This window comes from Hemibagrus wyckioides, linkage group LG15 (assembly GCF_019097595.1).
Source record: "Hemibagrus wyckioides isolate EC202008001 linkage group LG15, SWU_Hwy_1.0, whole genome shotgun sequence".
NCBI classification, from domain to species: domain Eukaryota; kingdom Metazoa; phylum Chordata; class Actinopteri; order Siluriformes; family Bagridae; genus Hemibagrus; species Hemibagrus wyckioides.
Window position 1 is genome coordinate 3,424,950 of NC_080724.1, and position 22,562 is coordinate 3,447,511.

At 40.6% G+C, this 22,562-nt stretch overlaps 1 protein-coding gene across 8 annotated transcripts in view; it reads left to right on the forward strand.

Annotated features, from left to right (window-relative positions):
• The window catches only part of rgs19 (regulator of G protein signaling 19), a 52,225-nt gene that overhangs the window by 6,899 nt on the left and 22,764 nt on the right, over positions 1–22,562 (forward strand). For 2 of the 8 annotated variants that reach the window (XM_058410879.1, XM_058410874.1), the window contains exon 2: positions 6,289–6,399. The exons of 1 other annotated variant lie outside the window; for it this stretch is intronic. In XM_058410879.1, the coding sequence (XP_058266862.1) occupies positions 6,385–6,399 (15 nt within the window). In that variant the 5' untranslated portion in view covers positions 6,289–6,384. Of the gene's footprint in view, positions 1–1,654; positions 1,914–6,288; positions 6,400–22,562 lie in introns of those variants that run through there. 5 more of the 8 variants (XM_058410873.1, XM_058410878.1, XM_058410875.1 and 2 more) reach the window with 5 other exon arrangements.

Genomic DNA, 22,562 nt, shown 5'->3' on the forward strand with positions numbered 1-22,562 from the left:
CTGCAGTTTAGGAGACGCTCTGATCCAGTGGTCTAGCCATCACAATTTGGCCCTTCGTCAAACTCGCTCAAATCCTTACACTTGTCCATTTTTCCTGCTTCTAACACATCAACTTTCAGGACAAAATGTTGACTTGCTGCCTAATATATCCCACCCACTAACAGGTGCCATGATGAGAAGATATTTAGTGTTATTCATGTCACCTGTTCATAATGTTATGCTTCATCGGTATATATATATATATATATATATATATATATATATATATATATATATATATATATATATATATAGTACTATACAGACTAAAAATATGACAGAAGTCATGAAGCTCTGCTTGTTAGTTAAAGCCGGCTACAAAATGAAAGTATTTATATCACATGCTGCACTGAGAGTGGTTAATTCTGCCAATTTTGCAGATATTAATCTTGTAAAACTTGTTGAGTAATGATTACTCTGACTTGTCGAGTAACTACAGTGTAACTAATAAGAAAAGAAAGTATCGACTACTGCAAAGAGCGGGAGTTCATAGTTCATAGTCAGGTGCAAATCCTGCACAGGAGCAAAACCAGAGGAGTGGAAAGAACACACTAAGGGTTTTTAAATCATATGCAAACGAAAAGCAGACGTTCTTGGGCGACGGCCAATCAGATTGCTTCATGTCACACGGGTCTCGTGAGTAAAGCTTTTAAAAGCCTACAGCAAAAAAACAGCCAGAAAATAATAATAGGAAGAAATGACATTCAATACTCAAATGCACATGGATGGGAACGGATAGGTTGATAGGATAAAATTGAGTACATTTGGAATTTTCATATAAGAGACAAGAACAAAGAAAGTTTTTGTCACTCGTCCTGGTCTGCAGTGGTCAATATCTATCAGAAGTGGTCCAAGGAAGGGACAGTGGTGAACCGGCGACAGGGTCATGGGTGCCCAAGTGGGGAGCGAAGGCTGGCCCGTGTGATCCGAACCAACAGGCGAGCTACTGTTGCTGAAATTGCTGAAGAAGTTAATGCTGGTTCTGATAGAAAGGGGTCAGAATACATAGTGCAGGACGGGTCAGGGCAGCAAAAGGGAGGCCAACACAATATTACGCAGGTGGTCATAATGTTATGCCTGGTTAGTGTAATTGCTAATAATTGTAACAAATTATTACTATTTATATTTTATTTTATTTTATATATATGTATATATATATATATATATATATATATATATATATATATATATATATATATATATATATATATATATATATATTTTTTTTTTTTTTCTTTTTTTTTTTTTTTTCTGTCCTTCGTGTTTTGGTCTGAAGGAGGCAGTTGAAGTGCGAGTCACTAAGAGATTAGCCATGCTTCACCATAACAAAAGACAGATCCTAAAAAGGAAGCATGAGTAATGTATGTCATTCCGTGGTCATCGCTGCGTTTGCTCCGTCTTTCCTTTGCCATGTTTTTTGCCATAATATCCCCATAGCGGAATGCCGCCATTCGAAATCAGCCAGCAAGAGTTTTTCCCACCTTGTTGTTTTTTTCTTCTCTTCCATAATTGCTCTTTTGTCACGAGTAACATGAAGCTGGTGTATCATAAGCCCTGATACTGCGTGTTAAATTTTTTTCTTCTTATGACTACTTTTTAGCCTTTTGCTGTCTTTGTGTATTTTCCACAGTACAGCTTTACCAACTTCCCTTTCTGTACCTTCTTTTTCTTCTCTTGTCTGTTGCTCGTTTCCCCTTTTTTGAGCTGATTTCATCTTCCTCCCCTCTTCTTCAGCTAAAGGAGAAGTAAAGTAAAGTAGGAGATGATAGCCATGCCACACTCACTCGTGCTTTTAGATATGACTATAATCAGAGACCACCCTGGCAATCAAACAACTTATTAATATTTTTTTACTTTGCCAGACCTGGGACAATGTAAGTATTATCTTTCCATTAGTAATGGGGGAATTCACTGCTTTGGGTGAAAATGAAAATGTTTATTTAGATAGGAAACACAAGCTAAGGTTTGGTGTGCTCTCAAGGCTTGAAAGTTGATAGATTGTAAGGCTGTACTATAATAGCCAGAGTGATAAAGACGTGTGTTTTGTTCAGAAACAGCTGGTTTGGGAACCAAATATCTTCACTGCATTTGATTTTTTTACTTTCTACGTTAAAAGCCGGTCATTCATTCAGACCATCTTCAAGAGTGGACTATTCCGTAGTCAGGTTGGTCATGTGATTGTAGATATATAGTGTAGATAGATCGGCAAGACAGAACAGCGTAGGACCGAACAGACAGGCGAAACATATGAATGGGGAGCATGTGGTTTAATGCCGCAACGAGTTACTAAAAAAAATAAAGGACAAGATGTAACCTTAGCCATTTTGGTAATATTGCAGACAGTTGTGGTTATTTCATTTAAAAAAACATCCAAAAATTTATATAATCACTAAAATAAGACTACTGTTTATGGCCACAGATTTATGTACAAATTATTACAATCCTTCCCTTAGCCAAGAATAATTTCTGATATATTTTCAAATGTTGTTAGGTCCCATTAAAAGGTCCTGATGTCCGTATACCGTATATTAATAGTGCTTCTCAAATGAACCCCCACTGGGCTGTGAAACATAGCCAGGGGTCTTTTTAATTTATTTACAGTGGTGGACATTATGAATATTAGAGTAATAGTTTATAGTTATTGAGTTTACTATGATGGCTTCAGTGCAATTTATTTAACAGTTAAAAAGATCACTGGCTGTAAAGAACCCTCATATTAAAAAACTCTTCTGGGAACTGAAGTCTAGTGCGACCATTTGTGTATGCTGTGGTGCATATTGGGAGTTTCATTGTATGGTATAGTATCCATAGGTCCAATGTACAGGAGAACGATACAGAATTCTCTTCTGCATCCCTGAAGGAATCGCTTCGGGAGCAGTGCTTTCCCCTGTCTCCCCCTGGAGCATGGACAGGGTGACATGAAGCTTGTGGCACAGGTTAGGGTCAAGGATGTCATGTGATTGGTCCCAGCACTGCTCTTCTCGTTTATCCATAGGTCTGCCGGCATTCATTGTCAAGTGGAGGTACCGGGGTTATGGGAGGAAGGTTGGTGGCTATGGGGCTGGTTCAAACTGGTGATACGTGAAACTATGCAACAGTGTCCACTTGCTAGGTGATTTTATTAATCTGCTCACAGGCATGGGGTTGTTGTATGTCTCGGGTGGCGTGTCATCCTCGGTCTCCTGGTTGGTAACGCAGGGTTTGGCCTCTGTGTCAATTTTTGCTCACATGTTTGGTATTCTCCCAGATTGTTTGCTCCAGTTGTCTCCAGCAGTTGAGTCAGTGGGGCAGGTGTTCCAGGGAAATAAAAGGGGGCTTGTACCCGAGCACTGCACCCAATGTGGATATCTGAATCTTTGGTCCAGTGCCTTCTGCATATCCTCGTCCATAGCCTGCTGCTTGGCCAGTGACTTGGCTGCCTGGACAAATGGATCCCAGATGACACAGTTGTAGGGCCTGTAGTGGTGGTGGTTTGGTTGGGGTAGTCTACTGGTCTTGATCACCCTGAAATCTTCAATTAGATACTGGGACTCTGAGAGAACGGTGAATGAGTCCGTGGTTCTTTGCGCTTTCCAGAGAAGTGGAGTCTACAGTGAGCTTTTCTCTCCATTTATCTGCATCTCATGGCAGTCTTTGAACCTAGAAAATCCATTTTGTTTCTGCAACACTTACAGGTTACTTCCTGTGCAATAACACAAACCAAAATTAGTGCAATTAGAGCCATGTACATAAATAATTATCAATAAGTATAATATTTTAAAACCGATTTCTTGATGGTTGTGTAACGGAGGCCAGTGGAAGGTGCTGTGCAGGTAAACCTCACTCCCCTGATCTCAAAAGGCGCAATAGTGACTGATGCTAGTGGCTGCAGTCTTTAGTCTCCTTGTTATTGCGCCCGTCTCCCATGCCGGAGACCCGCTCGGAGCAGGTGCGAACACGACCCCGGGGGTTACAGTAGGACAACAAATAATTTTTTCTGCACAACATGAGAGCCCAAAAATATGTTTACTTCCTGATCCTGATCACGTATTTCGTTATGTTATTGTAATATATAATTCTTATCAGTTCAGGAAAGACTTTATGCAAAGACTGCAACATTCCTGTTCTTATCCAGGGAAAGTTTTCACTGCACAGTTATCTAAGTTGATTCGCATATTATGTAAATGTTGAATTGAGCTGTCCAAGATGAAGGGTTTTTGTTGTTTTTTAATAATATCTAAAACACAAATACTTGTGCTAAAGCCCAATAGAAGATCGGTGTATAGAAAATATGGCAGAGAATATCAGCCTTGTTGCTTTCAACTGCTACTCTACTGTAAGAGATTTAAGAAAGAAAATAATGAACATCCGGAATGATTAATAAAATGATATGGGATTGAGAAGATGGCAAGCATATAAAAGAAGCTAATAAAATAGCACTAGATTCAGTATATTCCTGGTCAGAAAGCAGGAATCTTAGGCTGGAGTGACTCCGTATCTGTGGAGTGATACAAGTAGGGCTGAAATGATACAGCGTGTGATATCGCATGGCTCAAAACAAGACTTTTCCCGAACAACAGTGTGCAAAATAGAGTAAGCCATACTCCAGACAATAGCGCTTATATTACGTGAAGTATAATAAGCTTTAAAATTTATTCAAACCCATACTCCTTTTTCTGAAAACTTCCTCTTTATCTGAAATCGGGAGAGGCTACAGGGGTTTAAAAATAGCAGGCTTCTCCTAAGCATGCTGTTTTTCACGAGTCATACTAGTCGGCACTAATAACAGACACACACACACATACACACACACACACACACATACCCTCTCTCTCTCTCTCTCTCTCTCTCTCTCATGCTCTAAGACAGGATTTCCCAGCTGGTTCATTCTGGGTTAAAGAGATCACTGCGCCGATCGGGAAGTTCATATTCACAAAAGTGAAGGTTTCAGAAAAATGTTAGAGCTGTATCTCGTTATAGAACTGCTAGATAACAGCTGAATGCAAAATATCCCTTTGCGTCACAGCGACTTTAAAGTCTCTACTGGCACAGCGACTTTAAAAACTCTCGGCGATGTTTGTTTGTTTGTTTGTTTGTTTGTTTGTTGGCAACAGTTAATTATACACAGATGTTTATGCGGTCATGAGATCATTTGTAATATGTGTTTTTAATTCGCTCGTTTGGCTGCTTGAATTAATAAATTAATGGCAAATATTTTATTAGTCTGAGGTATTTGTTTCTGATGGAATGTTTGTTTGTTTTTTTCACTACGTTGCAATTTCACTCTGAAGGTGGAAAATGTTTCGACATGATTTTTCGTTTTCTCGTGACAACATTTTATATCCATTGTACACTATATTGCCAAAGGTTTTGGGACGCCCCTCCAAATCATTGAATTCAGGTGTTGTTTTTCAGGGGTTGGGTTCGGCCCCTTAGTTCCAGTGAAAGGAACTCTTAATGCTTCAGCTTCATACCAAGACATTTTGGACAGTTTCATGCTTTGTGGGAACAGTTTGGGGATGACCCCTTCCTGTTCCAACATGACTGCACACCAGTGACCAAAGCAAGGTCCATAAAGACATGGATGAGGGAGTTTGGTGTGGAGGAACTTGACTGATATCAACCCCATAGATCACCTTTAGAATGAATTAGAGTGGAGACTGCGAGTCAGACCTTCTCAGTGCCTGACCTCACAAATGCACTTCTAGAGGAATGGTCAAATATTCCCATGAACACACTCCTAAACCTTGTGGAAAGCCTTCCCAGAATAGTTGAAGCTGTTATCGCTGCAAAGGGCGGGACAACTCCATATTACATTCATGTGCATGTAAAGGCAGACGTCCCAAAACTTTTGGCAATATAGTGTATGTGCGTAACGTGAGATACATTGAGACTGTACTGTATATATAAATATATAAAAATATAAATATACTGTATATATATAAAAATATGATATTTTAAGCCAACTGTCATGCTTTTGCTACGCCTAGTTCGATCTTCAGTCTATTTTTATTGTGTGTAGCGTTAGTTATGACCCGATGTAAGTTCTGCTTTCTTCCTGAATGTCAGTCCCGTATCTGCCATGTACTAATGGTCTTGATTGCATTTCTTGCAATGCAAATGTACTGAATAATGCATAAGCACTCAAACTGAAATAAGCACTGTCCTCTTCTTTCTCTTTTTTCCCTCCTCTATGTGTGCGTATGTGTTTGTTCCTGTACATCATTGCATTTCCACGGTGTGTGTGTGTGTGTCTGCGTGTTTGTGAAGGAGAGGTCCGCAGCCTGCGGGGGGATGACATGCATGTGTCCAGGCTTTTAACAACGTTGAGGATTGTAAGACTAGTTGGCTGCCGTCCGCCAAGCCATGATGGACATTCTGGTAACTCGCCTCTCTCGCTCGCCTGTGGTTGTCTCCTCTTTTTGTCCAGTTTTTTAGGAATGTCAGTATGACTCGACTGTGTGTTGTGTGTAATGCTGATGATGCACATACACATGCATGCAAGCCTTCTATAATGCAGTTAAATCAGTTTTGACAGGCACACCCTACAGTTTGCAACGTACGCAGCATTGTATACAAGAATATAAGGAACATGCTTACCTTATAAAACGTGCTCATAGCGTACACGATACGGCCAAAGGTTTTTGGACATCTGACCCATATGTGATTTTTTTGATCAGCCCGTTACAGATTTAGTCCATCTTTTGCTGTTTTAATAACCTGATTTAATATTTTGAAGCCTGGCTGCTGGTTCAGCCACAAGAGCAGTTGTGAGGTCAGGCACTGATGTCGAGTGACGAGGCCTGGGGTGCAGTCAGCATTCCAAATGATCCCAAAGGTGTTCAGTGGGGTTGTGGTCAGGGCTCTGCGCACATCTTCCGCACCAGCACAGGGGCATTATCATGATGAAACAGACCACTAACTTCCAGTGATTTAGCATTAAATTGTAATGCTAGAGTGTACAAATGTACGCTTTAAACTTAATGGCGATATGATCACGTATTGGTGTCATGTTCGGGTGTCCGCATACTTTTGGTTGTAGAGTCCACACTGCATGCGCACTGCATTTCTCCTGACTATATGTTACTCCTGACTTTTTCAGTCGGATTTTTTAAGTCTGTATTTAATGCTTTTGGACTTAACACCTCCTGTGTACCAGTATGTTTAAATTTTGACACCATGTGGGGGATGTGGTAGCTCAGTGGTTCGACTCCCAGGTCCTGCAAGCTGCCACTGCCTGGCTCTTGACCCTCAATTGCTTAGTTGATATATAAAATGAGATTAGATGTGAGTCACTCTGGATAAGGGAGTCTACCTAATGCCAGAAATGCAAATGATGTAAATGTTTACACCACGTCCCTAGCATGCTGATACGTCTCCGCTATTGTCATTGCCATCAACATGGGTGCAGCCAAAGTCTGCTGCCATGCACCTTTAGAGCTAGAGGCTACGTAAAGTCCTTAGATATTTTCTGCTGGTTTTCTGCTGAAGAAACTGTAACTAAACACCAACATTAGAGACACCCCGCCTGAGGGTGGTGGTAGCTCTGGGTTGTTGATCAGAAGATCAAGCCCCAGCATTGCCAAGCTAGCTGCGACTTTTGGGCCCTTGAGCTAAGTTCCTGCATCATGGCTGACCCCGCGCTCCAAGGATGGGATATGCGACAAATAAAGGCTACTTAAATACATAGTGGGCCATTCCCACAGCTGGGAGAGAAGTGTAATGAGGGAGAGATGTGTAAGAGTGTAGAGTGGGAGTGTGGGATAAGACTCAGAGTTAGTCACATGATTTACGTCCAGTCAGGCATGGCATCTGGATAAAGTTAGAGTAAAGCAAGATTTAGATGTAAAAACAGACAACCAGACGGACATTCTTCCTGTGCGTGTGTATGTGTGTAGAACTAAGTGAAGCCAGCAGAGAGCTCTTAAGCACTCGGCCCTGGTTGCATATCTTGCATTCATCTCGCATATCTCTAGGCTGTCACGTTTAGTTGTGTGTGAAACGCAAATGGAAATGAAAAGAAAAGTAAGGTGCTGGTCGCTACAAGCTGTCAGCTGTCACTTTCAGTGAGTCTTGCCATGGTTTCTCTTGGTCTGATCTGGAGGGATAAACGCCATTGTTCCAAAAGATTTTCCCCTCAGTCGGCGTTCTGACTATTGCTCAATGTTGTGTTAGGTTGAGTTGAGATTTGCTGACTGTGCAGGTCATAGCATATGATTTACTTCATGTTTATCCTCATCAAACCATTCAGTGAGCCCTTGTTCCCTGTGGATGGGGGTGGAGTCATCCTGATAGAAACCACACCCATCAGGATAGAAGTGTAAAGGTGGCAAAAGCAACAGTTCAGCCATAGCATTATAAGGGATACCTGAAAACCTTCCCTTTTATTATGTCTTCAGGTTGTCCGTCTGAGATTCTCGGTAGCGAAAAGAACGAGCGGTTGAATGTTTGTAAGGGTCTAAGTTGAATTATAATTGCAAGCAGCAGATGAACTGAATGGATTTTCGCATTTATTCATGCCAGATCAAGGTTACAGCATGGTCAAATAGCTTCTCGTACATTTGAAGTATACATCCAGGGGGATACAATTTAGTAACATGAAGGACTAGACATCTTTGTTGATGGCGTTGACATTGATTTCAACTTCACTTGTTTAGCCAAGCGTGAATTATGCACACCCAGCAGAAAAGGGGGAAAAAATGTGAACGCTTCTGGTAGCCATTACATCTGCTTCGTGATGACTTTATCAAAGCGAACTTCACAAGCTTTGGTCTTTAGATCTTGTTTCGGTCTTAGAAAATTACTGGGTAGGATTCCCACACCATTACACCACCTCCACCACAAGCCATGTTGGGCCCATGCTGTTGGTACTGAATTATAACCCTAGCATGTATGAACCTTATCAGGACCACACATTTTTCAGTTTCAACTCAGCTTCCTTTTTCGGCTACCAGAACACGTTATAGATTATAAGATGTGGTTATGTGAGTTATTGCTGCCTTGTACCGGTCTGGCCATTCTCTGTCGACCTCTCTCGCCAAGGCGTCTCCATCCACAGTACAGTCACTCACTGGATGTGTTTTTCTTTATTGCACCATTGTGATTAAACTCTGAGTAAGCTCTAGAAACTGTTGCGTGTGAAAATCCCAGATCAGCAGTTATAGAAATACTCAAAACAGCCCATCTGGCACCATGTCATGGTCAAAATGACTCTGATGGTTGATGCAAACATTATGCAAAGTTCTGCCTGGCCCAGATCTGCATGACTGAGTAGGTGTGCAGATTTTTCTTAATAAAGTGCTCAGTGAGTGTACAACCAGCGCTTGAGATCAAAATAGGTAGCGTAAATTTTTTTTATAGCATTATATTGTCTCTCTCTCTTACTCTTTCTCATGTTGCCCCCAGGGGAGACATGACTAGTCATAGTTTCTCATGACTAATGCCAGGTTATAGAAGTCAGTCTGGTTACTTTTGTTGGCACTCAGCACAGTTTTTTTTTTTTTGTCTTTCTATAAAAGGAGCTCTTTCGAATGGCTGGAGTTTGACTTCTAAAATAATGCATAATAATTCTTTAAAAAAATAATTGCCGCAGGGTGTCAAAAATCAAAATGATTCTTACTCTTTAATGAAACATGATCTTGTGCTACTGTTTGTGTACGTATGTGTATGAAAGGTCAGTGAAAACATTTTTCGCCGCTTGGCAGTTACTGACGCCAGGTTTTTGTTCTGAAAAATATAAAAAACTACCTTGAAAGCATTCATGTGATAAAATAGGATGTTGTTAAGGTGAGCACTATATGAGTCCCAGTCTCTTTCAAGTTGCATGCAGAACAGGAAATGACTTTGTTTCCTTGGGGGTGAGGCTGAAGATCTCGGAGCCAGCCTGAGATTCGCTTTTCGTTTGACATTTCCAAATTTAGCGTGTTGCATTTCAGTGTGAAGTTTGCATTGCATCATTCGGTTACCCTCTGTCTTTCACACTCTCAGAAACTCCAGATTGCCTCAGAAGCTTTTTCGTGAAGAAATCAAGTTACGAATATTGTGAATGTGAATTTTGAGCTTTTGTTTCACTGCTTGATCGAAGCAAAAACTCTTGGTGTGATTTAAGGCTTTGGAACACTTTAGACTCGAGTTTTTCTCTGGTTGTTCATGTTGCTGGAAAATAGTTGGAGAAAAAAACTACTTGTTTGTGTCAGGTGCTAATTGACAAATTTACGCCCGGTTCATTTTTTTAATTTTTTTTTACTTCCTGTTGCTTCATGTGAGTCGTGCCAGTCAACTTGACAAGCTTTGTTTTCCAATATTGAGAACAAATGACAAAATAAATGAATTTTTATAAATGTGACCTGCTTTGAGAGTAAGGACTGTTAAGAAGCCTTATTCTCATATGGGTTTTCCATATACCCTCTATTGCCAAAAGTTTTGGGACACCCCTCCAAATCATTGAATTCAGGTCTTGTTTTTCAGGGGTTGGTCTCAGCCCCTTAGTTCCAGTGAAAGGAACTCTTAATGCTTCAGCTTCATACCAAGACATTTTGGACAATTTCATGCTCCCAGCTTTGTGGGAACAGTTTGGGGATGACCCCTTCCTGTTCCAACATGACTGCACACCAGTGCACAAAGCAAGGTCCATAAAGACATGGATGAGTGAGTTTGGTGTGGAGGAACTTGACTGACCAGTCAAGTTCCTCCACACCAAACTCACTCATCCATGTCTTTATGGACAGAGTCCTGACCTCAACCCCGTAGAACACCTTTGGGATGAATTAGAGTGGAGACTGTGAGCCAGACCTTCTCGTCCAACATCAGTGTCTGACCTCACAAATGCACTTTTAGAGGAATGGTCAAAAAATTCCCATAAACACACTCCTAAGCCTTGTGGAAAGCCTTCCCAGAAGAGTTGAAGCTGTTATAGCTGCAAAGGGCGGGACAACTCCATATTACATCTGCATTTAAAGGCAGGTGTCCCAAAACTTTTGGCAGTATAGTGTAGCTCTGATTAAAGGACAATATAGATATTGTAGTGTTGACTGTAAGCATTATGTCCTGACTAGTGCAAAGTATATATAGCTACATGTTGAAACTGTGCTTTTTTCATAGGTTAAAACGTAGCGTGATTATTGTGGGGGAAAAAAACAGCATATACACCAGGACAAGGAATACTGGGATCAGTTTCTTACCACTGACACATGATATTCACAGCACCCCATCCAGACTGAGTGAGAGTGATGTTTTTACAGTCCTCCCACTTCCAGCTCCCTGTCTCCATGTGGCCCTTGAGGCCGATGCCTTCAGCATTTAGCCGCGCTTGCCAAATCGAATTTCAATTCATTTCACATGTTGATACTATATATAGCGCCGATTTTCTGTCACATTTGTTTGTGACCACTCTCTCTCTCTCTCTCTCTGTTTAATATTTGGTCTGGACCATCATTTCCTCACAAGGATAGAATATCTGACAGTTTTAACCATGTGGGGGACATTTAGCTGATCCCTACATAGTAAACATTTTTTACATTTTAAAAGAAGCAGATTTTATTTTAAGCTTAAAAGTTAGAGTGCATTAATACACTGTATTAAGACTTATTTCAGTAGAAGATCCTCACATGAATAATAAAGCAAGTGTGTGTGTGTGTGTGTGTGGGTGTGTGTGTTATGAGGATTATTTGATGATATTTATTTGTTGATCCCATGACTGTTCTGTTGTTTCTGTTCTATCTTTATTACACTCTTTTATATCTTTATTATGCTCTTTATTTCCACCAGCTTCAATATGCCTTCATCGAAAAGAATATAGTGTAATGTGGAGGTGATGGAATATCATACATTTATTAGCTAAACGTTTCAGTGTGCTGCCCAGTCCCATGTTGTGGGTAATTTAATAACATGGAGTGAAGTAGTGTGCTAATGAAGTACACTGATGTAGGTTAAAGGATCTTCCTCTGTCCTCCAAAAATATACATATTCTATTCAAGTTCATGTTCTTTATTTCCTCTTAACAAGTTTATCCGTGACGTGGTCATGTGGTGTAAGCAGAACAGTTATATGATGGCTTTGCAGCTTTTTTTGTGGTTTCTCTGTGTCTGTTATATGTGCACACTGATTGATCCACCTAGTAAAATTTGTCCTACTGTCAACCAGATCGTATGAGACATGCATTTCTAAAGCCTGAGGTCACTCATTTGGCTCTAGGCTACAGAGATACATACTTGGATAGAGTTTGGTCGCATGACTGTGAAGTGTGTAACATAACATATCACATGAAAACTTTGCATAGGTTTTCTCCAAAGGGTTTTGTGCTTCTATAGGTCAAATGTGCTTAGATAGGCAAAAGCTTGCTTCTATAGACATAAAATACGCTTTTACAGACAAAAGCTTGATTCTATAGTCAAAACAATTGCTTCTGTAGACAAGAAGTGTGATTCTATAGACAAAAAATGTGCTTCAACAGAAAAAAACAGGCTTCTATAGACATAAAATATGCTTTTATAGACAAAAGCTTGATTCTATAGTCAAAAAATTGCTTCTATAGACATAAAATGCGCTTTTATAGAAAAGCTTGATTCTATAGACACAAAGTGTCCTTTTATAGACAAAAGCTTGATTCTATAGACAAATACATTGCTTCTATAGACACAAAATAGGCTTTTATAGACAAAGGTTTGATTTTATGGTCAAAGAAATTGCTTCTATAGATATAAAATACGCTTTTATAGACAAAAGCTTGCTTCTATAGACGCAAAATGTGCTTTTATAGACAAAAGCTTGCTTCTATAGGCGCAAAATGTGCTTTTATAGACAAAAGCTTGCTTCTATAGACGCAAAATGTGCTTTTATAGACAAAAGCTTGATTCTGTAGTCAAAAAAAATTGCTTCTGTACACGAAAAGTGTGATTCTATAGACAAAAAGTCAACAGAAAAAAACAGGCTTCTATGGAAACAAAATGTGATTCTATAGACAGGAAATGTGCTGAAAAACTGCGATGAAATGTAAATTCTGTCGATAGCAAATGTGATTCTGTAGAGATAGAATTGCGTCTATAGACAGGAAGTGTGTTTCAATGGAAATAATGTGCTTCTATAGACAAGAACTGTGATTCTATAGACAGGAAATGCCTTTATACTGAGTATTCAGTAGTTTGTTCTTTTAAATAATGTACATTTGATTACTGTTAGTACTACTTCAGATATAAAAGAGCCTCAGCTCAAGTCTCTGCATTGCAATCAGCTGTTAGTAGTACCATTTTGTGCTGCCATGGACAGCTTTTATGGTGTGTTAGGAGACGAATAGAAAACGTCCAAGGGGAGGACATGAAGGGAAACCAATAATGATACAGCTGGTGATGGCTAGAAATAACATCAAGATAGCCGTGGGATACCATGGGAAGATGTTATGATCTTTTTGGGGGCTAGGAAGGTTTTTAGATGTGCTATAATGAAATAACTTTGCACACTCAAGTCACAGCTCTCTGTCTCACACTCAGAGGTGAATAATAGCTGAGTAGAAAAGAACAGTGTGGAAAAATGGGCTGGGAAGGCAAGTAGTGATCAAGTTCATGTCAAAAGCGGGAAGAGACCCGAAGAGTTCACCGCTGAGAACCTCATGTGGAGTAAATTTAATAAAACTGTATTAGTCTTATTTGTTTACTCTGCACATGCTCATACCCATATAAGGTGAAGTGGTTCCAATAAAACTTGCATAACACTTACTTCACATCGAAATCCCAAAACTTTTCATTTGTATTCTCATGCCCACATGGTCCTGAACCTTTTACCCCCTACGATCTCCGACTTCTGGCCTGTGCTGTAAGATGAGGGACTCTAGGGTTGGGTAAGACAGGAAGTCAGCACATCACTTTGGCATGATGCACTAAAGGACTCTGCACTTCCTTCTTTTACTTCAACTCCATTAATGGATTCACCAAATACAATAAAATAATAATAATAATAATAATCAGGGTATAAAATGAAATGGTGTTGAACACTTTTAGACACAAACACTGTGGTGTGGAATGCACACCGGCCCTCTGAAGAAGACGCGATCCTGTCTTCTAGCGATTTTGAAACTTGTACAAGACGTACACGAAAGTTACAGGCTGTCCAAATTTTCGCACAGAAACGTAGCACCGAGGACGTGTCTTCGTGTGTGTGCGCTTATCATTTTCTCTGGTCCGCAGAGTGGCAGAAAGAGGAAGAGACAACGCTGACTCACAAGGTTTCACACACGCCCTTGTGTCGCTTACAACATCGGGCCAGTTACAACACTTCCCTTGTCTTCCTGTTGCTCGCTTGCTCTGCTGTGGACTGTACAGAGGCCAAATCTCTGTAACTCAGGAGTTAACCATGTCCATATCACCCAGGTTTTGATCAGCCTGTATTCATTATGTTTCATGTGTGTGTGTTATTCTTCTTCTCCCATCCCTGTGCAAGCAGTTATTTATACTAGGATTCACTTACATGGACGTCAGACTGTTAGATAATTGTGAGTTTGGAGCGATATGTTCTGTTAAACATGTTCAAAAACGTTATATAAAAGTGTTGTGGCTTTCACAGAGGTTTCATTTCAACTTTAGATGGGGTCACGATGATGTGTTGAAGCGTGTTTGCTTATGAGGTTTATGAGTAAGCATGGCAGTCACAAACTCCTCAAAGCAATAACTGTGCCTTAGTGCCTTATCTACGGTGCCGCATGTCAACCACCGGATTGGTTAGTGTGTTCGGCTCCAGCTGCAAGCGAGTAGATCAGGTTTTGTTCACTGCAGCTTCGCACCTGACAACATGATATGATTGCGTTATTGTGTACGGAGTTGTTTACAAAAATCAAAACATCATCGCAGAATATATGCGTGAGGCTGTATTCTGCGTTCTAAAAGCCGACAGGATCGCACACATTCCTTTTTAAAATAAAATAGGCACGGAACAAGTGACGATAGTAGCGGACGATAGTAACTAGATCTAATCGGACTATTTAAATGTCTGTCCGCAGCTTTAAGATCTCCAAAAATAAACGATGCTCCAGCTCATAACGTGCAACAAGGCATCCTCGTTCTGATGCATCTTAGCTTCCCTAGTTCGTGCTGCCACACAGATACAGTCACAAACGTCTAACATCACGTGAACAGAGGTTTAAGTAAACATCACCATACAAGGGTTGCGTCACTGTACAACAGCTCAATACGTATCTTTGCTGCTCAGCACATGCAAGTTTAGTTTACATTATTTTTAGCGAGATTTATATTGAGCTTATTTAGCCTCCTGACTTCAGTTTTGCAGCTTTGCAAGCATTCCTGACTTTGATAATGAGTAAAAAAAATTTGACTAAATGCTAAAACTAGCAATTTTTCTACCTTACTTATAGAATGTTTCAATTCAAGTCTTTTTTTTTTAAATAAAAAACCCACAAAAACTGGCAGTTTTGGAAAATGCTGCAGCAAAATGAAGCATTTTTGGCAAAAAAAAAACAAAAAACAGTATGTCATATTGGAGAAACTGGTTTTTAGAGGATATATAAAATCACTCTTACATTCTATGTAACTATTCACAAGTCAACTTCACTTCTGTCATGTTTTATTTTATTTTGTTTTGTTTTGTTTTGTTTTGTTTTGTTTTGTTTTGTTTTGTTTTATTTTATTTTATTTTATTTTATTTTATTTTATTTTATTAGCTGCACTTCAACCTTTACAGAAAACAGGCCACTGACCTTAGGAGTGAAAATTGACATGCCATAGCCTCCACGTCAGTAGACCTTGCAGCCTCGTAGTTGTTTATAAAGTCGAGTTAAATCCTGTGTGGAAACTACTGAGCAAATGGAACACACAGGTATTAATATGAAGAGAATAAATGCTCCATTTGGAAGCCAGGCTATGATCTGTTTTGAATAGAACGTCACACAGGCTTTTCACAGAGGTTACAGGCTAGCGTGAGATGAATCCTGACTCCGGTTCTTTTTCACAACTGCGACCTGCACTTGAGCGAGTGACTGGTGAATTTTCTTTTGGGTTCACTTTTTTGAGAAGAAGTCCGGTTGGCGCTGTCTGCCACTAGAAGCCGATATATCGGGGAAAGGTAGTGCCAAAAGAACCACACAGAGTCGCAGTGCCCTTCAGAGTTTTATTGAGACGGGCAGGGAGTATTTATACGAACCAAAGACGTGGTTCTTTGTCATTATGTATTGTAAGTGACATATCCATGAGTAACAAAAGGACTTGAACGATTGCATTTCTGCCCTTATCCAGAGCGACTTACATTTTTAATACAACCGAGCAATTAAAGGCCCAGCACTGGCATTCAAACTCACAACCTTCTGAGCAGTAGCCCAAAACCTTAACCACTGTGCTGCTACATCCCAATTGGCAGCAGGTGTCAACAAAGATGGTTGCAGAGGTCACTACCGGAAAAGGTGTTGTCCATGGGTAACAAAAGGCATTAACGATGGACATCAAAGGTGTCAACAGAGGTGATATCTCTACAGACGAGCTAACGATGGAGTGTCTGTGCTCGACACTTTGTTTATTCAATCAAGACAAATGAATCCCTTGGTCTTAAACAAAGGTTATCGTGGTCATAAGATAAGGTCAGGAATTCAAGAAAACGCTCAACTGATCCATTCTGTTGCTAGTCAGTACACTGGTCAGTCCTAAACACTGTTGTTGATCTGTGTTAGATGAGTGTTAGATAAAGGCTAGACTGCAGCACTTTTTTTTTTTGCTTACAGTTTACAGTAACTCCTGGCTGACAGCGACTTAGACTCTCACATGTACTCAGTTAACCTCGGGAACTGCCTGTTCAGCTGAGGTGGCTGACTGTAAGCTATTTCCCGCTCGATATCTGCATCCGAGAATAAAACAAGGCGTGACAGAAACCGTAGTAGCCTCTGAACTGAACTTGTAGTAGTCTGACAGTTATCTGATTTTTACTGAGCATCCGTAATAGGAGAGGACAGTTCACTCTGCTTTGTACACGCTCCATACCCAAACGCCCCCTGTCTCCTTCCAAAGCTAGGCCCATGGCTATTAAATAAGCATGTTTAACTGTGAGACTAGACTAAATATGCATCACTTTAAGTGTATGACCTTGTGTTTAGGGGGCACTAGCTCCTCAGTGAGGTCAAATAAGGTGAAATGAAGTCTGTACTATCGTTCAATGCATGTTCCTACCGCTGTGACTCGATGTTGCATAATTTCCTCGATTTCATGTGTGACTTGACGCGCCCCTTCTGGAATCTCCATTTTATGAGCTGTGGAAAAACCTCAGTTTTTATAAAGTAGTATGCAAGTAGAGTTTCCTGACAGTGCAGGAACTGGCTTAATAGAATCTCCAGCAGTATGAGAGCTTGCTCGGTGTATCAGTGTCTATTCCCGGAGCTTCACACCATACATCTTATCTCTTATCATGCATTTTGGAATTCCAAACCACTTGTTAGTAAATTCCATGATTGGAGTCAAATGAACTTCAGGAGAGCTGGTGAGAATGTGAGTATGAACTTGTCTAGAGTTGTCTGTCTCTGGGCCTTTGCAAGAGCGCCATTCCTGCAATTCCCGTTTGCCGTTCCAGCCGATATTCCACCATCGTGCCGTGAGGTTCTGGGTATTTAGCACACTTATAGATGTTATAGATTGTTGTCAGATTGTGTACCACTCTGACTCTTAAGTGTCTCCCCGTAACAATACACTGACTCGGCTGGGAGTTTGTCCCTGATGTGATTCTGTTGATCTAAGACTGCAAGAATGGAAGACTAATCACACAGATTACTTCTCAAATAAGTGCTTAATTGGTTAAAACCCCTGAGTGAGAGTCATATTGCTCTTTAAACATACAGCATCAAGAGAAGACAAAAACCCCAGCCAGCTGCCATGCCCCCCCCCCCAGACAAGAATGTGCTTTCTATTTTTTTTGTCTGCTGCTCTTTTGGGTCAAGTGATGCAGCAGTTAGGGTTGCCAGGACTTCACCAAATCCCCCCCAATAGGATTTTGGAGGAAGGGTTAATAAGATGAGAAGTGGCTCAGCATATCTGGCTCCACACAAGCATGTTGAGATAGTGAGAAACACACTCACACACACCCTTGTTTTTTTGCTCACAGCTTTTTTTTTTAACCACAGTCGACCCGAAACCTCGAAAAAAACCTCTCACACTCATTGTGATTTGAGAGACATTGATATTGTGTGCAAGAAGAGGGCTGCAACTAATTGTTATTATTTTAAATACTGTGGATATATATATATATATATATATATATATATATTGCCAAAAGTTTTGGGACATCTGCCTTTACATGCACCTGACTGCAGTGATAGCAGTTAAAAGACACCGCCATGGTGTATCTCCAGAATGTCCTCATGGACAGAAGTGAGCACCTCCAAGCACTGAGACTCCAACCAGAAGTAAGGCATCAGGATGGATCAGGCAGCTCCAAAAAGAAGAAGCAGCCAAGGAACAACAAACTTTATAGAGTTAGTTAGATATCCATAAAATGATACACTATATTGCCAAACGTTTTGGGACGTCTGTCTTTACATGCACATGAATGTAATATGGAGTTGGCTCAACCTTTACAGCTATAACAGCTTCAACTCTTCTGGGAAGGCTTTCCACAAGGTTTAGGAGTGTGTTTATGGGAATTTTTGACCATTCATCTAGAAGCGTATTTGTGAGGTCAGGCACTGATGTTGGATGAGAAGGTCTGGCTCGCAGTCTCCACTCAAACTCGCTCATCCATGTCTTTATGGACCTTGTTTTGGGCACTGGTGTGCAGTCATGTTGGAACAGGAAGGGGTCATCCCCAAACTGTTCCCACAAAGTTGGGAGCATGAAATTGTCCAAAATGTCTTGGTATGAAGCTGAAGCATTAAGAGTTCCTTTCACTTGAGCTAAGGGGCCGAGACCAACCCCTGAAAAACACCACTTGAATTCAATGATTTGGAGGGGTGTTCCAAAACTTTTTTGGCAATATAGTGTATATATAGTGTCCCAAAACGTAGTGTATGTGCAAACATAGTGTATGTATAGATTACATTTATTAACAAAACATGATTTCATTGCTAATTCCAATTCAAACAATTTTCTAAATTACGAGATACGTTGGCACTGATGGGAACTAGAACAAAATTTAGGCAATGCTAGGTAACACATGCTAGGTAGAATGGCACGGCAGTAATTTGTCTTACGAAACACCAGCTTATGGGCTCAGTGTTTGTTTTTATTCAGGGCTCGTAAAATGAATTGTGTTGTTAATGTCGCTCAGTTCAGTCACGTGGAACACACCGATGTACACGTTCGAATTAAGTTGAAGCTTCTTTTTTTTTTTCAGCGTATTACCGATATTTAATCAGACAAGCCATCGAGGCAAGGGAATATCCAGTGCTTAAGTTCACCACTTTTTCAAATCAGACACCTAAATGAACATAAGGTTGGAGTTTCCGGAAAAGAATTTTGAATACGAAGGTTGAATTGATTTTGCTTGTCGTGACTGCACGAGGGGAATCATTTGATTGTGTAGAATCGACTCCAAAGATCTGGAATTGACTCGTGGAATCAGGAAAATGACTCTTTTTGGATCGACTCCCAGCAACTTTGATGTGAACTGAACACAGGATGATGATGATGATGATGATGATGATGATGACTAGAAACACAGTATATCCTTAAACATATACCTGTTATAGAAATGTTCTTTGTCAAATTACAGACTCTACTACAGGTTTGTTAACTGGTAACAAGAGAATTGATTCAGTTTCGCTACATAGGTGATACTATTACGCAACTCTGCGTAATGAGCACTCTGTTTTATTAATACAGGTCTTTATATATAAAGAAAATGTGCAAAAGGCACGTAGAAGAGTTTGGTATCATGGCATCGATTGTGCTGTAAAGTGAGAAAACGCTTAACTCATAGGCTTCATACATTCCAACAAAAGATATTGTTTTCCGAAAAGGGTAGGAAGGATCAATAAATACGATCAAGGATTTATTTAAAGGCACTAGTTATGTCACCATTCCAATATATTGTGATCCACTTTGGAGGATTTTGGCAATGCTCCAGTGCAGTAGCATTCTCGCTACAGTGCGCTCCTTAACACACCGTTAATAATTAATGAATATTATTGCCGTCTGTTTTGATAATCGTGTAATAGTGAGATATAAAGTTAGGTGCATCAGAAAGGAAGTAGATTGCCAGGGCTGAAAAAAAGACAAATGCTGTCCTGACAGTCACTGGACGGTGCCAGACGCAATCACATGAGTCTGTTGATGTCAGCCGAGCCAAGATTCTCCAGAGGTGAACTTACCAGGAGTGAGTGGAAGCCACCGGGGACAAACGAGCTGATTTTTTCCCCCTTCTATTTGCTTTAACAGTGTGTGTGAAAGTGTGCAGTGTGTTGTCACGCCTCAACTACCCTAACACTTCTCTCTCTCTCTCTCTCTCTCTCTCTCCCAGTCTCTCTCTCTCTCTTTCCCTATTTCTCTCTCTCTTTCTCTCTCATCCCCCCCCCCCCCCCCCAACCCACACACACATGCACACACAACGGCTTACCTCTCCTCTTGATGTAGATTAAACAGACGCTCACACCTACTGAACCCTGTGGAAGAAAATAGACTCAGCACTGAGTAGAAACAAAAGAAGAGCAGACAGGAGGGATACGGGGCTGCCAAGAGCTAAAAATATCCCGAGTTACTGTCCGCTGGCTGAAACTACATTATGTCATGCTGAAAAGCAGGGAGAGGGGGAAGGCCAAGAAGAGAAATTTGGAAAGGAAAGCACTTGCTCTTTCTATAAACATTCAACCAACACACACTGCTCTGTGCTTATTAAGAGCATTCTACATTCAGGAGAAGAATATGAAGAAGGTCTACATTGGCTTTTAAAACCCAGCAACTGAAGTGCAAAATCAAAAGCACTTTCTAAGAGGAAACGTACAATTCCTTCTTTATGCAGTTGTTCTTAGGAAGAAGAGGAGCAAACAGGGTTGGAGCAAATACAATGAAACCTCAGCATACAAATGCCCTCCCTTACGGATTTTCTCCTAAATTTGCATCGGCATACGAAGCATTTTCAGCATACGAATGAACCGAACCGAACGATGGCTAAGTTGCGCCTACGTCCGGGAGCCGTTCAGAACTTGTTTGCGGGAGTGGAAAGCCAAGCGAAGCGAGTTTACGAATTTTTTTTCAGTCAGCAAAATCTATTTGGAAAGGGTCAACCCACGATACCAACATTGCCTTTGGCATGCGTTCAAAAGCTAGTTGATTTTTCGGGCGTTTTTTTTGTTGACAGATTGGTGACGTTGGTGCTCTGTTCTATTTTAGAGCCCAAGCCCAAGCTTGGTGGCACGACTTCCTGTGAGGAGCCTTGACATGGAATGCTTGGCTTGGGTCAGTTCTTTGTAAGCAGCCGTACAGTTTCCATACGTTTCGTATTGCTAATATTGCGAATATTGCTAAGTTTTGGGCGGCTGGAACAGATTATCTGCGTTTACGTGATCTCTTATGGGAAAATTCGTTTTGCAATACAAATTTTCGCCTTAAGAACTTCCACAGAGCAAATCGAATCCGTATGTCGAGGTTCCACTCTACTTAGGAATGCTGTCGATCGTTAGGTCGTATTTGAAACTATCACTTGCAGTAATAATTGCACAAAAATCCACAGGTATAATAATAGGCTTTCTCTTATCCATGAGCAATACGATAAGAAGACGCTAGGTCTCGATCTGAATTCTGAATGCTTTCTTCTTTTCAGGAAGTCGCAGCACCTTTTAAAAGCTGAGAGCTCGAGTGTTGTAGTGGTGATATTCTCAGTCAGAGTAACGTGTGTCGACTATCACATGGTATATCGGCGAACAATTATTGCATGCTGTTGGGTACTCCACAGGATAAATGTCTACTTCCTTCCACCCTCACACACACTTCCCCTCGCTGTTTCAGCTCACGGCTGTGCAGCCATGCAAAGGAATATGATAGTGTGTGTATTGTCCTCAGCTACAGAGGGTTGTTGTTACAATTTAAGGCTTGTTGGTTTGGCCAGAGCTTTCATTATGAGATCCTTTTACTGTAACAAGGCAGTGTGTGTGTTTGGGTCTATAGAGCACCTCCATTCATCTAAATATGCCTCTATACTCTCATCAGGTCATTAAGCAACAAAGCACTTTTGTTTTAACACTCCCCAGTTCCCTTTCGCTTGCTTACTGACACACACACACAAACATGGCATGTCCTCTGTGTGTGTAGTTGTGGCTGTCATGCTACTCTGATGGTATTAGTAATGGTCAGTGGACAGAGGCATAGGGCCCCTCTATTTGGGCCTAAATGTATTTAGAAAAGAATTACGACAGCCTTTTTGGAAAATTAAAAATAACACCAGAGCTGAGGGAAAAAAAAATGTGGCTGTATTTTTAGTGCCTGATGTGCTAAACTGTTTGCCCCATGTGTAATTATACAGCATTCTGCATGAAAAAACAAATACATGATGTGAACAAAACTAAAACACAAACCTAAATGTGCAGCATGCAAAGTGGGTTGGGCTCGGCCTCTTAGTTCCAATGAAAGGAACTC